The sequence below is a fragment of the Talpa occidentalis genome, unplaced genomic scaffold (genome assembly GCF_014898055.3).
Source record: "Talpa occidentalis isolate TD23 unplaced genomic scaffold, MPIMG_talOcc4v2.1 talOcc4.6, whole genome shotgun sequence".
Classification (NCBI taxonomy): domain Eukaryota; kingdom Metazoa; phylum Chordata; class Mammalia; order Eulipotyphla; family Talpidae; genus Talpa; species Talpa occidentalis.
The window spans coordinates 121130393-121146541 of record NW_023604972.1 but is presented as its reverse complement, the minus strand read 5'-3'; the positions used below and the strand labels follow the sequence as shown (position 1 = coordinate 121146541).

The 16149-nt window shown below is 36.9% G+C and overlaps 1 protein-coding gene across 8 annotated transcripts in view; it reads right to left on the bottom strand.

Moving 5' to 3' along the window:
* The window catches only part of CPLANE1 (ciliogenesis and planar polarity effector complex subunit 1), a 96368-nt gene that overhangs the window by 43099 nt on the left and 37120 nt on the right, over positions 1 to 16149 (bottom strand). For 7 of the 8 annotated variants that reach the window (XM_054688344.1, XM_054688348.1, XM_054688346.1 and 4 more), the window contains 9 exons: positions 11668 to 11831; positions 11099 to 11181; positions 10297 to 10376; positions 9217 to 9290; positions 6773 to 6930; positions 5435 to 5728; positions 4478 to 5242; positions 2580 to 2746; positions 1372 to 1504 (listed from right to left, as the gene is read on the bottom strand). In XM_054688344.1, coding sequence (XP_054544319.1) covers positions 1372 to 1504; positions 2580 to 2746; positions 4478 to 5242; positions 5435 to 5728; positions 6773 to 6930; positions 9217 to 9290; positions 10297 to 10376; positions 11099 to 11181; positions 11668 to 11831 — 1918 coding nt within the window. The remainder of the gene's footprint in view (positions 1 to 1371; positions 1505 to 2579; positions 2747 to 4477; positions 5243 to 5434; positions 5729 to 6772; positions 6931 to 9216; positions 9291 to 10296; positions 10377 to 11098; positions 11182 to 11667; positions 11832 to 16149) is intronic. The other variant, XM_054688349.1, reaches the window with a different exon arrangement.

The window sequence follows — 16149 nt, the reverse complement described above, 5'->3', positions numbered from 1 at the left end:
AAAAATGCAACAGCTACAAGGATAATTCCTAGGTACAGGTTCAAACCCTGTGAGTATTTACTTACTCTATCAAATTATTTACCAGAGTAACTCTAAAAAGGAGTTCCTAAAATTCACAAATCAAACAATAAAAGAGTGTTATCAATTTAATGCAGTTACTAAATTAAGAGGTGTAATTTCTCTATCATGAGATTTTGAGTAGGACAATCTTTACATCATTAAATACACAAATCTCTACTGCTTCCTTCATGACACAGTAGATAATACAGTTGTGATTGTGAAAGGAACCCCTCCTATCATAACTGTTCATGGATTAGCAGTGCCTCTAGACATGTTCTTAAGGATTCACTGAAAAAATGTGTCTTTTAAAAACATATGTAAACAAAACTGTTTGCTGAATCTGGACTGGCAAAAACAATAAATAGGAAGTTACCAATTTAGAAGGAATGTTTGAAAATATGAGATTTTAAATATGTTACATTAGAAACCTTATTTGGGGAATCCTAGATGCACCTAAGAGAGGCAGGTAAAACTGTAGTAGGAGAAAAACAACACATCATATGTATTAACATGTCACAGAAAAAAGAGGTTTCAAATATTAAAATGTCACTCTAGTTAGATACTCTAAGACAGTTTTTGGTTTGCCATCAAGTTCCTTTCACAATCACGACTGTATTATCTACTGTGTCATGAAGGAAGCAGTAGGGATTTGTGTATTTAATGATGCAAAGATTCTCTTACTCAAAATCAGAAGCTTCTAGCAATCAGAAAACTAGACAAACCATAAAGACATGCCAACATCTGTGTACTTCAAGATCACAATTAAATGTATAGTGTGGGATCCCCGACTCTTCTTGCACTCAGGGCTATTGTCTTGATGCCCAGAGTTCCTGCTCCTCAAGCTAAATGTACAGTCAGGCCTCTAACCAAGACAAAAGTCCAGGTATGAGGAACATACTGGGAAACCAGTATCTGCTGAAAACAGCAGGCAGATATTATGGCCAGATAGCAAGATCAGCTAAAATGCCTTATTTGTAAAGATCAGCAGTAAGTTAGGTAAGAATAGCGAATAGGCTTTGATTATGGAGCCCCCCAAGTAATAGCCCCTGGTCAATTCACCCTATTTTGTATCAGATGATAACGCAGCCCCGCTAATGTATCCCTACCCATGTACAATCCCCACCTGCTTGCCTATCTTCTCTCAACCTGGTCCTAGATAAATAGAAGACTTCCCTTGGATAGGGGCTGCACTTTCTTGGTTTAGTCCCTCTAGGCTTCTCATTAACCCACTGAGACTCTGAGCAATCTCTCTCATCTGCCACTCCCAATACTGCCGCTCTGCGAGGCTGCAGTATAGTAGTTTTTCTGTACCTTGGGTTTCATAACTATTTCTGAATCATTATCATTAGTAATAGAATCCTCCTGTTGGATAGTCACACTTGGTTTTCTCCTTTGTTTCTCTGAGGTTTTTTCTTGTAGGTCTTTTTTAGCTCGTCGTCTTTGTCTGTTAAGAACAATAATGTAAAATATATTTTTACCATTTTATTAATATGTTTTTCATTTGTCTCCTGATATGTAATGACAGTCATCAAAATTATGTCAATAAATCATTTGCAATGGCATTTAGTTAAATCAGGAAGATAATCTGCTAGAATACAAGTAACTATAAGCAAAATGTCTGGACATAGTAAAGTCATTTCTAACAGAACTGATTATTCTGTATTAGTAACTGGAATCTCAGGTCAGGGTTATACTTTTTGAGGTAATTTTCAAACTCCTTTCTGGAGATTCTGAGCTGATCTCAGAAATCTACTGAATACCTCCATTTGACTATTGAAGAAGTTAAGCACATGTAGTTAAGCACACGTAGTTAAGCACACTTAGTCACTCTGGTGAAATCTAAAAAAGGAGGAAAGAGGGCTGAAAACATCAAAGGGAAGGCTTACTATGAAGAGAATGGAAGGAAGGAACCCCTTGGGGAAAGAGCACTGACAATAGATTTTAGGGTCTAATAAATGTGAAATTTTTAAAGTATTCTAGACTCAGTAATAATCTACCAGTCAATACATGTACTAAATATCCATTATTAGTAAAACACTATAAATGCTCTTCCTTAGAAGTCACAGCCTTTCTTTTTACATGTACGTTTCTTAGTGTCCTGAAACACTAAGAAACACTACTTTCTTATGTGTCTGCAGGATATGGTAAGACGAATAACAATAAATATTAGTTCAGTGTGTAGTATAGAGTTTATGGAGTATCACATAAGATACCAAACATTTGTGATGCAAAACATGACTGCACATTGTATTATCGAAAATGTAAATGAAACCTCCAATCTCTGAATGCCAGGAAAGAATTCTTTAATGAAATGGAAAATTTAATAGTATTTGTCTTTTACAAAATAGGAATTTTCCTCATCACAAAATATGTTTGAATGACACTTAAGAAAATTGAACATGCAACTGTGTACAGGCAGAGGTTGAACAAAGTAAGTTCCATCTTATTTAATTATATTATTGAAACTAATCATTAACAAATATGTGATATTCTGAAATAAAAGGTTACTGAAAACCTGCCTTTTTTTACTGTTATTTTCTTGCGTCACTTCAGGTGGTTCTATTTTAGCTTTCAGAAGGTGAAGGTGTCCAGAATCTCCTTGTTCAAATAAATTATTTGTTAGTTCCTGTTGGCTTTGTTTTACTGCAGTGAGGTATTCAAGTGGGATAAGATATGGCTTTTTGTACTGTAAGAAACAAAAAATTTAAAATTACAAACCTCAGTTATGCAGTGTTAATAAAAAATTAAGAAAAACTTTTGTTTAAACTAAGGTGTGAAAGAGATCATAAGTGACAAATTTATTTGGACTGGTAAGATGAGCATCCAGACCTTAAATCCCCATACCTCTCTTGGCTATGGCAGAGGCCTGAAGGGAACTTGGGGGAATCTTCCTGAGTGGCAGGAATAGGGGCTTAAATTCATGCTGAGGTTGAAACTGAAGCAAAGGAAAACCATCACTAGATCTAAAAGTTTTTGCAGTTGGGGTAAGTATAGGTATCTGTAGGGTAAGGTAAAACGTATTAGGCTTTTCTGTCCTCCCACCATAAGGATTGATGATGGATCCTTGCGGTCCTGAATGCATGCCTGAGGGCGGGCACCTGGAGTAGGGTGTGGGCATGCATAGGTGGGTACATCTGGGCTGAGATACTGAGCTTATAAGGGCGGCATCACGGGGACGCCAGAAGAACCACGAGAGAAGCAGAGAGAATGAGAGCGAAAGAGAGACCGAAAGAGAAGCAGAGACCATGAGAGAATGTCGGAGAGCCCAGATAGAGTTTAAGACTTGCTGGGGGCTGGGAGGCCTGTCAGCCTCCCGGCCCCCCAGGACCCCTGCCTGCCGTGTACCTGCTAAATCCCAATAAAAGCCTGCAAAAGCCACCGAGGGCTCCGGGACTCACTCCTCCTTTACCCGGTCTGCTCGCATCACAGTAAACCTGCACTGTGCCCTTCCTGCCCTTACAGTACCTCATGCCAGATGTGGACAAAATAAATAAATGTTTTAGAGTTAAAATTTTCAACTGGATCATCCTGTTTCAGAAATTAAGTGAGAAATTATTGTTAATTTCTTTTCCATATTAAAAATTCTCCTCCTTATAATTATAAATGAAATTATATAATGCCTAGCACTTGATTTAAAATTCCTTGAAATATGTAGTAGGCAGAGGGGTGGAAACCATGTATGGAGATTATCAATCTGGTGATGACCTGATACTGGATGGTGAGAACCTGGGGGCTCACTTATACTCTTCAAATAAATCTTTCTCAAAATGCCCACTTTTCTGCTTGTTTAGTCCTTTCTTTTCTATTCATAATACATTCAGAAGAAAAGAAGGCACAGTGAGTACCCTCTTCAAATCTTAAAAGTACACCAGAGAATGATTACTCAATTACCTTCGTACTACAGTACTTACAAATTAGAAACTAAGCCTTTTGAATTTCATAATTCAAAGATTCGACCTTACAGGGAACTTGGGGGTTTTATAAAGTTTTAAAATTTGTGTTTTAAATACTTTTAAAAATACCATTCTTTTAAATATACAACCACTTACAGACCTGGATCTCTTTAAAATTCTAACTGATAACAGTGAAGGCAATCATATCACAACTGCTAAGAACCTCAAATATCTCTTTCAGTCTCTAAAGAGACAAATATGAACAAGAATGTTATTTTATTTATTCCTCTTCTAAGCAGGAAAAATGTCTATGAAAGAGTCCAGCAAATTCTGATATTAATGTACAGAATTAAAACTTTTATGATGATACTAAATTATTATTTTAAACCTGATTTTTATATATTTTCAATAACAGAAGTATTTTTTAAGAAAGAAATATGTAAGACCTTTTCACTGGCATATAGTATTTATGGTATAAAAAAATGCAGGACTGTGCTTGTGCACTGCTCTGCGAAAAACATTACCACACTTTCTGGGGACAGACATGAATGAAGCAAGGACAGCCTTGGGTGTTTTCTTTCTTCTGCTCTAGCTCTGACAGCCCGCGATGGAACTGTAATCGATGCTCTTGAGGCAGAAGAAAAAATATAAGGAGGGTTAAGTTGCAAATGCAATAATGGAAGTCCAAATGAATTGTGAGGAGATCTCTCAATTGACACTGGCTTAATATCAAATCGTTTTTCTGGTTTTGTAATTATTGACGAGTCCTGCTGAGATGTCAAGTTTCCTTGTCCAACATACTGATCCAAGCCCACATGCTTAGAGGCTTCTGGAATTACAGTTTCTGCCCATTTCTTCTGCTCTATGTCTTTTTTAGTATCTGTAGTATCACACTGGTTCAAATTCAACTGAGATATTGACGTAGAATGCATTGCTTCTTGTGGCAGAGGAGTCGGGAAAGAATAAGATAATCCCCAAGCCTCTCTTGGCTGTGGCAGAGGCCTGAAGGGAACTTGGGGAATTCTTTCTGTGTGGAAGGAAAGTGGTTTAAATTCATGCTTAGGTTGAAACTGAAGCAAAGGAAAACCATCACCAGATCTGAAGGCTTTTGCAGCTGGGATAAGTCTAGGTGTCTTTGGAATGGCAGAAGATGTGGACAAAAGGTGATGAGTATTGTGAGCAGAGGCTGGAGACAATGCAGGGATTGGGAAACTTTGAGCTGGAGTTAATCCTCTATTCTGGGGTTGACCTTCTAATTGACCTGGAGGACTATTCCCATGCGCAACATCCTGGAAGTGGAAAAAAAGAAGATATGCTGTAAATTTAGAATACATTACAAACTCCTTATTTTATAAATGATATTCAATATGTTTTAGGGAAGGTGGAATGTAAAAATTGCTATAAAAAGTTATTTACTCAAATAACAAAAACCAACATTGAAACTAACAGGACAAATTTAATGGTATTTTTACATACAATACCTGTAAATTTCCATTACTATTTTGATCAGACTGCACAATTCCTTTCTGGCCATGTGAGCTGTTCTCACCAGACTCCCTGGGATACTCTCCCATGGATTGTGGTTTAATAAGAAATCTTGCCTTCAGATTTCTACTGGCATCTTCAACATCACCACTTCCTCCTCTGGGATTTGATACTTGGCCTCCCACCAAATGCGCAGACTGAGACTGCTGTAGAAGTTGATGTGTATCTGGGAGGTTAGCAAAGGATGATCCTACTATTTGCATTAGGCTCAAGAAGTTGATCTGTTGTAGCTAAAACAAAAATTAAAGAAACTTCTAAAATAATTAAAAGGCACTAAGGAATCAATAATCATCCGAGCATTCCACAATAGACATATCTTTGTCTCAGTATCTTCCAGAACTATGAAAGTTGAGCAGGAAGCACAGGTGGGAAATATTTAAAAAAGAGGAACAAAGGGAGCTTTCTATTTTTAAGGAATTGTCAACTGGGAATTTGACTTGGGGCTATTTGCACAGCAGTTTGCATACAACCAAAGGCTCATAAGGAAATGATATGATGGAGTAGGGTAAGGATAATTAAAGAGCTCCTAAAATGGTTATGTTTGAAACAGGTTTATAGGAAAGAAAAGAGCAGAGAGTAGCAAACAGGTGAGGAGTAAGGAATTTCATCATTTACAAAACAGCAGCCTTCCACGAAAGTGCTGATTGGGTGAAAGGCAAAGGCGTGCACCACTGGTTGCCAAACATTGCCACACATTAGAATTACCTGGGGAAGGTTAAAAAACACCTATATCCAGGTGACATCCCATGCTAACAAAATCAGAATGTCTGGACGGATGAAGCTGTAAAAGTCCAAGGCTGGTTACAGCTACAGAAATATCATGAGGCTGTGAGTAAAAGAGTCAAGAGAACAAAGTAAACACTGAATATAGAAAGTGTATAGAAAGTGAAAAAAGGTAATGATGACTTTTTAAACAGTAATTGAAAATGCATGCCCATTTGAAATCAAGACAAATTTTGGGTCAAGGATAAGAAATATGTGACATAGGCTGTGCTAGTAGACTTTGGATACTTTTGAACAGGAGTACACTGGTCTGGTTTGCTTATCTCCTACCTCATTTCTGTGAGCAGCTCTGAATTCCAAAGATGCAGAGTAAACGGACATTACTAAGTAAAAGGCAGCTGAGCCTAGACTCTCACCTAAAGTAATGAGCTTTTGAATAGCAAATGAAAAGAGCCCACAATACAAGGCAGAGAAACCTTGTATTTCTGCAAGTTTTTTAACACTTACATATATCAGGTGTATATTTACTGTTTACATGGAGATAGTCTTACCTGAACTAATTTAAACATTTCATCTTGGAGCATCTGTCTAACAGAATCGGAAGAATCTGGTAATTGAGCTCTGGGTTCATTACTCTGGGTCAGCTGAGGTATTATTACAGCAGGTGTTTGTGAAGATTTATCTTCAAATGCAGACATCTGTACACTAGGTGCAAATAAAAAAATATACATTAACAAAAAAACCAGGATGCCTATAATCTGAAGTTTGATGCTACTTTTTTCTACTAATTTAAAGGCTTTCTGATGATTTCGGGAAATTTAAACTCTAAGGCCTATATCTCTACCCCTCAGCCACCAGACACATTCATCTTCAGCATAGTTTTTTATCTGAATGCCTTATTTAAGGTATTTACTACCAACTCAATCATGCTCCCCTTTTTCCCATGGTATTATTTATTACCCAGAGGAGTTCATACATTCACTTTACTTGTCTGGTCCCTCCCCATAAGGCACCTGAGTTTGAGACCTGTATAGTCATTTGGATGAGCTGTATAAACTATGAGATTTGGTTTGGGAAGACATTTTTCACTGAAGTTAATGATTGGGGGATGGAGGGGCGGGGAAAGGAGGGATTGGGGTCAAAATAAGGGGGTTGTAATTGTATGGGGAATATAAAAATGAAATTTAAATTAAATATGCCCAAAAATAGATGACTGGATCAAGAAGATGTGGTCCATATACACCATGGAATATTACTCAGCATTCAAAAAAGATAAACACATGCAATTTGCAGCAACATGGATGGAGCTGGAAGGGATCATGCTCAGCAAAATAAGCCAGAAAGAAAAAGAAAAATACTGGATGGTCTCACTCATAGCAGGAATCTAGAAAACTTAAATAAGGGACCAGGAAAATGAATAACTATAAGAAAGTGAAAATCATAATCAACAAACAACTATGAACCTGAGAAACTTTATTAGGGGTGGGGGGCGGGGGAGGGGGAAGGGACTGGGGTCAAAATAAAGGGGTTGCAATTGTTTGGGGAATATAAAAATAAAATTTAAAAAAAAAAACAAAAAACGAACTAGCTTAAAATATTTGCCCAAAAAAAATTTTTTTTAATAAATAAATAAATAAATAAATAAATAAATAAAGTTAATGATTCAGAAAGTTTTGCAAAGGTTTAATTCTGGGCCTCCCTGGTGGCGCAAGGGGTTAGCCGCAGCGCTGTGAAGCTGCCCGCAGCCTCTGAAGCGCAAGTTTGATCCCTGCTGGCCAGGGAGCAACCCACATGGCGCAGCAGATCTCTCCTGACTCACCTGCTGCTCCCCTCAGCAGTGTACTTCAGTCTATCTGCCTGTTCTGTTCCCCGCTCTGTATCTGGTGAATCCTCTCCCCTCCCACACCTCTGGCCTGTACCCCAGTTCTTACAAAAAAGGTTTAATTCTCAGATGGTACAGCAAGCTCTTGATCATTTTTAAATATGAAAGAACAGAATTGGAAACATTTCTTTTCCAAATAAGGTACACACTTTTATTTATAAAAATACTAATTTAGAAACAAAAATTAAAGATCAAAGTAAATTTTTTATGAATAAAATGATTGCTTTGGATGATTCCTTAAACATTGCAGGTACTGAATTTCTTCTATGCAAATCAATTTCATAAGCTAAGTGAACAGGTATTATAATAGTCAAATAAATTGATTAGTATTCTAAAATAAACATTAAATTGCATTTAGATGTATTTGGGTTTACATTCATTCCTTTTCAGCAATAATATTTGCCTTTATCAGCAAGATCCTGAAACAGAATACTCTGCTCAACCTTTGTAAAAAAAAGTTCACAAGACAAGATAAATCTGTTCTCTGAGAGAACTAAAGGTATTTTATACATTATTAGAAATCGGAAAAGGAGCAACAATTAGTTTGTGAAAAACATATCTACTACTATTCTTTTTTTATTTATACATACAAGAACTGGGGTACAGGCCAGAGGTGGGGGGGCAGTGAGAAGAGTCACCAGAGACAGAGTGGGGAACAGAACAGGCAGATGGACTGAAACATATTGGAGTAGCGGGTGAGCAAGGAGAGGTCCTTGCTCCCTGGCTGGGGATCAAACCCGTTCTGCAGTGGCTGCAGACAACTTCATAGGCTGCATCTTAACCCCTTGTGCCACCAGGGAGGCCCTACTAGTCTCTTTTTAATAGAAGACTGCTCTAAAATAGTTCCTCTATGCCTTTAAAACACAACTGCTTTAGAGGAAAACCTTTTAATAATAAATTTGGAAATGTCATAAGTGTATAACTATGTTGCTCTTTCAATGTTTCCTGTTACTTTCACTTTATTCTCTTAATTTTTTCCAGAACATTTAACAATTATTCAAAAGGAACAGTGGACATCTCTTTATTCTCATATTTATAAAACATTATTATATCAAAATGATCAATACATATCAATATATCAAAATGATACAGTATGCAAAAATTCTCACCTAGAAATTTTTGAACTTGTGTCTACACAAAATGAATGAGGAACGTTGGGTTCAGGAACTGAGAAGGCTTCACTCATACTGTAATTATAGATCAATAATCAATTAGGAAACAAGATATTCTTCAGATTATCTAAAGTTAGAGGTAATGTAATGCTCAGCCATCTAAGCCTCTGTCCTACTGCTTTGCTCATAATTACAATCTGTTTATATTAGTCTCCATAGCAATTAGCAACAGATTCAAACAAAAGCCAAGAATGCCTGGATAGTTCAATATACGACTTGAGCATTGCTAATTGCTTGGCAACAGAAGTAAGAAATAACAGAATTCAAAAGGAGGAGAAACGAGGTTAGCTGGGACCTCAAATTTCACCTATGGAAGAGGCAGACACTTTGCTCAGGAACACTACAGAGTTCATTATCACACTAATTTTTTGTTAATAGAAAAATGTAGATTACTTGTAAAGACATGACATTAAATCTTCTTTTGTTAATTATTCACAGAAGTACTGAACAAAATTTATGTACTGAAAGAAACTCTAATTATGTTGTCTCATTAATTCTAAAATAATTCTAAAAATTAAGATATCATGTCCAAACTACAACAAATGAAAACTGCTTTCAGTTTTCCATGAAATTTGCCAGTAGAGTATATGTACATCACAGTCCGATGGACAGTGTATCATAATCATACCACGATAATGAAAGATTATACATATACAGCATGATTCATAATGGTTGTTCATTTAATTTAAGAAAAAAAGGAATCAGTATGAACTGGTTCTCTATTAGTTAGATTAATTCTGATTTACAGATATATTTTACTTTGTTAAAGCTAATAATGAAACATGATATTTTAGACATCATTATTTATTTCACGCTACCAAGACTTAGAAGTATAAACACTTACTAAAAATCACTGTTTTCCATTGCTGTAAATTCATTTGTAAATAAAATTAAAATTTCACTAGGAAGACAACAGCACTGTAAAACATATATTGCATATTACAAGGGAAAAAGTCCTGAAAACTTCCCTGAGATAAATAAAGCAGTTAAAGTCACTTCCATACTGCCCACCACCCCTTACCCTTTCTGTTGGCTTGACTTTTTCTCCATGTATGTCTCTAATGGCTCGTCCTTCAGACAATGAACTTCTTCTGTGGTGTGCTGTTAAAATAGTACCAAAAATGCAAAAAGGTGAAACAAATAGTTACCACTGTGTTAGGTATCGTGAACTTTACATTGGCTCCACACCTACAGCAACAATAGTCTAAACTAGTGAGCAACCCAACATTAGATGTGCACCCAGTCTTGCTCTGATGGGATCTTTAAACTGTGTGAAAACTGTCCTATCGCCCTGAGCCATGGAGTATGTTAAAGTACAGAGACAAATGATGTCAGTACAAATAATTTGTAAAATATTTGCAAATACATTTTATATTTTGCAAATACATTTTTATGACATGTGATGTGAAAAATCTATAAAACCAAGAAAGACAAATTCTTTAAAAAAACTGTTTAGGGCCTCCCCGGTGGCGCAGCGGTTGAGCGCTGGGTTGAGAAGCTGCCCGCAGCCTCTGCAGCGCCGGTTCAATCCCCAGCCGCTGGGCGAGGGTCCCGCATGGCGCGCAGACCTCTCTTGCTGCCCGCTGCTCCCCTCAGCAGTGTACTTTGGATATCTCCCTTTTCTGCTCCCTGCTGTCTCTGGTGAATCCTCTCACCCTCCCCGGCATGTCTGGCCTGTACCCAGCTCTTGTGTAAAAATAAATAAATCTTTAAAAAAAAAAATGATGTAAAATATACATAAATACATTATATCAAAAATATTAAAAATAAAAATAAATACTAGACAAACACTGAATAACTTTACTCTCTATTCATTGACTTACTTCTTCTAAATGCTGTGGTAAAGCTTGCATGCAAATGGCAATACTAGGACTTTTGAGACGTCCAACCTGTTCTCTGGCTTCTTCTAAATGGAAACAAGAAGGAGAGAAAAGTGATCATTTGAAAAATGATCTACTCACTTTTTAGAATTTCAGGAAATGTTATAGAAAACAAATATAGTAGCAGAAGCATTTTCTATCCTTCCTAAAAAATATATTTTTTAAAAACACCCGGAAACTACTCCTTCATCAAATGAATCGCACATGAGCTATGAGAAGTCTCCTATCAGTGTGTAAAACTCTATTAAAAGCTTGGGGACTTTCTGTTTTAAGGAAAACTGTCCCAAAAATGTTAAAAGATTTGGTTCACAGAAATGAAGAGACCCAGTAATAATTATACAAGTAGGCCAAAGGTCCTGAATTAATTTAACAGTTCATCAATATTATATTCTCTAATGTTTGAGTATGTAGGTTATGATAACCATACTGATTTAGATATATAGCTGAATTATGATAATTTATAAATTATGATAATAATGCATCAAACAAAAAGATTATCAAAATGTACTGACCTTCATAGTCTCGTAGGTCTATATTCATTTCCTCCTGTGTAAGTGTTTCTACTTCTAAAAGATCCTCATCTGTATCTACAAATTCTTTGTCAGTATCATCAATGACAGAAATAATCTCATCATTGATTTCTTTCATTTCAGGATTTTTTGCTGCAGTTGGCATTCTATTGAGAAGAATGAAGCAGCTAAAATTATAATCACTCTTGGAGACAAATAACTTCCATTCATGATTCAGTTATTGAGAAAAGAACAAACACACATACAGAGCACCATTTTTTTTGTACAATTTTTTTTAAATTTAAATTTTATTTTTATATTCCCCATACAATTACAACCCCCTTATTTTGACCCCAATCCCTCCTCTTCCCGCCCCCCACCCCCATAGAGTGTCTCTGGTTCATAGTTGTTTGTTGATTTTGATTTTTACTTTCTTATTCTTATTCTTTTTCCTGCTCTCTTATTTAAGTTTTCTAGATTCATGCTATGAGTGAGACCATCCGGTATTTTTCTTTTTCTTTCTGGCTTATTTCGCTGAGCATGATCCCTTCCAGCGCCATCCATGTTGCTGCAAATTGCATGTGTTTATCTTTTTTGAATGCTGAGTAATATTCCATGGTGTACATGTACCACATCTTCTTGATCCAGTCATTTATTTTTGGGCATTTGGGTTGTTTCCAAAGCTTAGCTATTGTAAACAGTGCTGCTATAAACATAGGGGTGCAGGTGCTCTTTGGAATTGATGTTTCTGTGTCCTTTGGGTAAATACCTAGGAGTGGAATTGCTGGATCATATGGAAGCTCTATGTTTAGTAGGTCCAGAAATCTCCACACAGCTCTCCATATTGGCTGGACCAGTTTGCATTCCCACCAACAGTGCAGGAGAGTTCCTTTTTCTCCACACCCTCGCCAACATTTGCTATTGCTAGTTTTTTTTAATATGTGCCATTCTCACTGGTGTAAGATGGTATCTCATTGTAGTTTTAATTTGCATTTCCCTGATTGCAAGTGATGTTGAACGTTTTTTCATATGCCTGTTGGCCATTTGCATTTCCTCTTCAGAGAAGTTTCTTTTTAGCTCTTCTGCCCATTTTTTGACTGGATTATTTTCTTTGTTTTTGTTGAGTCTCATCAGCTCTTTGTAGATTTTTGTGATCAGTCATTAGTGTTGTGTGCAAAAATGTTCTCCCAGTTGGTGGGGTTTCTCTTTGTTTTTGTTATTGTCTCTTTTGCTGTGCAGAAGCTCTTTAATTTGATGTAGTCCCAGCTGTTTATCTTTGCCTTCACTATCACTGCTTTGGGTGATGTGTCTGTAAAGATGTCTCTGATGTGCATATCATGGAATGTTTTGCCTATATTTCCTTCTATGTATTTTATGGTTTTAGGTCTTATGTCTAGTTCTTTAATCCATTTTGAGTTGGTTTTTGTGTATGGTGTGAGGTAATAGTCAAGCTTCATTCTTTTGCATGTAGCGACCCAGTTTTCCCAGCACCATTTATTGAACAAACTTTCTTTGCGCCAATGCATATTCTTTGCTCCTTTGTCAAAGATTAGTTGACCATAAATCTGTGGGTTTATTTCTGGATTTTCTATTCGATTCCATTGGTCTGTGTGTCTGTTCTTGTTCCAATACCATGCAGTTTTGATGATTATGGCTTTGTAGTAGAGTTTGAAGTCTGGGAGTGTGATGCCTCCATTCCCTTCTTTTTTTTTCAGTAGAGCTTTGGCTATTCGGGGTTTTTTGTGATTCCATATGAATTTCATCAATAATTGTTCTATTTCTTTGAAGAGTGACATTGAAATTTTTATTGGAATAGCATTGAATCTGTATATTGCTTTTGGCAGGATGGTCATTTTAGTAATGTTTATTCTTCCAATCCATGAGCAGGGGATGTCTTTCCATTTCTTTGCGTCTTCTTCTATTTCTTTTAACAGTGTTTTATAGTTTTCTTTGTATAGGTCCTTTACCTCTTTTGTTAGAGTTATTCCTAAGTATTTGATTTTTTTTGTTTTGATAATAAAAGGGATGGTTTTTTTGATTTCTTCTTCAGATTTATTGTTTGTGTATAGGAAGGCTACCGATTTTTTTTTTTTTAATTTATTTATTTGTTTGTTTTGTTTATACAAGCACTGGGTACAGTCAGAAGCGTGGGAGGGTGAGAGAATTCACCAGAGCCAGAGCGGGGAGCAGAGCAGGCAGAAGGACCAAAGTACACTGCTGAGGGGAGCAGCGGGCGGCAGGAGAGGTCTGCGCGCCATGTGGGACCCTCCTCTGGTGGCCGGGGAGCAGCCGGGGATCGAACTGGCGCCGCAGAGGCCGCGGGCAGCTTCGCAACCCAGCGCTCAACCACTGCGCCACCGGGGAGGCCCAAGGCTACCGATTTTTGCATATTGATTTTGTATCCTGCTACTTTGCTGAATTGATTGATTAGCTGAATTAGTTTTCTGTGGAGTTTTTGGGGTTCTCTATGTATATTATCATGTCATCTGCAAAATAGTGATAGTTTGACTTTTTCTTTTCCTATTTGGATTCCTTGTATGTCTTTCTCGTGTCTTATTGCTCTGGCTAGGACTTCCAGTATTATATTGAAAAGCAGTGGTGAGAGTGGATATCCTTGTCTTTTTTTTTTTTTAATTTTTTTTTAATAGAGGCATGCTTTATTTATTTATTTGTTTGTTTGTTTATACATGCACTGGGTACAGTCAGAAGCATGGGAGGGTGAGAGAATTCACCAGAGCTAGAGTGGGGAGCAGAACAGGCAGAAGGACTGAAGTACACTGCTGAGGGGAGCAGCGGGCAGCAGGAGAGGTCTGCACGCCATGTGGGACCCTCCTCCGGTGGCTGGGGAGCAGCCAGGGATCGAACCGGCACTGCAGAGGCTGCGGGCAGCTTCGCAACCCAGCATTCAACCGCTGCGCCACCGGGGAGGCCTGACATCCTTGTCTTGTTCCAGATCTTAATGGAATTGCTTTCAGCTTTTTGCCATTGGGAATGATACTGGCTGTTGGCTTGTCATATATGGCCTTTATGATGTTGAGGTATGTTCCTTGTACCCCAAGAATTTCAAGGGCTTTTATCATGAATGGGTGTTGCATTTTGTCGAAAGCTTTCTTGGCATCTATTATCATATGGTTTTTATATTTCTTTTTTTGATGTGTTGGATAATATTGATTGATTTTTGGATGTTGAACAATCCTTGTGTCTCTAGAATGAATCCTACTTGGTCGTGGTGCATTATCTTACGGATACATTGTTGGATTCTGATAGCTAAAATTTTATTGAGGATTTTTGCTAGGGGTTTGTCTATTTTATTTATTTTTTCAAAGAACCAGCTCTTGGTTTCATTGATCTTTTGGATTGTTCTTTTAGTTTCCATTTCATTTATTTCTGCTTTGGTTTTTATTATTTCTTTTCTTCTACTGGTTTTGGGGGTTTTTTTGTTGTTCTTTTTCTAGATCTTTGAGCTTCGAGATTAGATTGTTTCTTGGAGTTCTTTCTTGTTTCTTGATGTGAGCCTCTATTGCTATATATTTTCCTTTTATTACTGCTTTTGCTGCATCCCATACATTTAGGAAATTGGTGTCCTCCTTGTCATTCAATTCAAAGAATATTTTAATTTCTTCTTTGATCTCCTCATTAGTCCAGTGGTCTTCCAGTAGTTTGATGCCTTCATGGTCGGAAAAGATGCTTGGTATGATCTCAATCTTGGTGTATCTGTTGATGTTTGTCTTGTATCCCAGTATGCGATCAATCCTGGAGAATGATCCGTGTGCACTTGAGAAAAATGTGTACTCAGATTTTTTTGGGTTTAGTGTTCTATAGATGTCTGTTAAGCCCAAGTGCTCTAGATCCTTATTTAGAGCTTTAGTGTCTTTACTTATTTTTTGTCTCGTTGATCTATCCATTGTTGATAGTGGTGTGTTGAAGTCTCCCACTACGTATGTGTTTTCTCTGATGTCTGTTTTCAAAGATGACAATAGTTGTCTGATATATTTTGGCAGAGCACCATTTTTTTAAACCATGTCTGAGACACAGAAGCTCAATAAAAGGCTGTTCAATAGATGACAGAATATTGTCATTTTTATTTATTCAAAAGAGCAGAATAATTTCAACTTATCTAAATTTTTCTATTTTCAAAAATGAATTTTCCTGCTATAAAGGTTTTAGCATTAGTGTTTAAGATATTGCTTCATATGTAAATATGCAATTTATAGAATTGCTTCATATGTAAAAAAAGGAAAAAATGATTTGTTCAGCTTCCTCTGGCAAAGGAAATCAATTAATAAAATAAAGGGATATTTCAGGATGAATTAGGTCTTCACTCAGAAGATATGGGCTAGACAAACAGGGAAGAAACATAGCTTACAATGAACTGTTAAAACATTTCAGAAAGTGTTCACTTCCTGCTTATCTAGTTCAAAGAATTGTTCGCCTCTTTAATTTTCAAGAGTTTAGTTTTTCACAGTAAGCCAAAACACCATCATA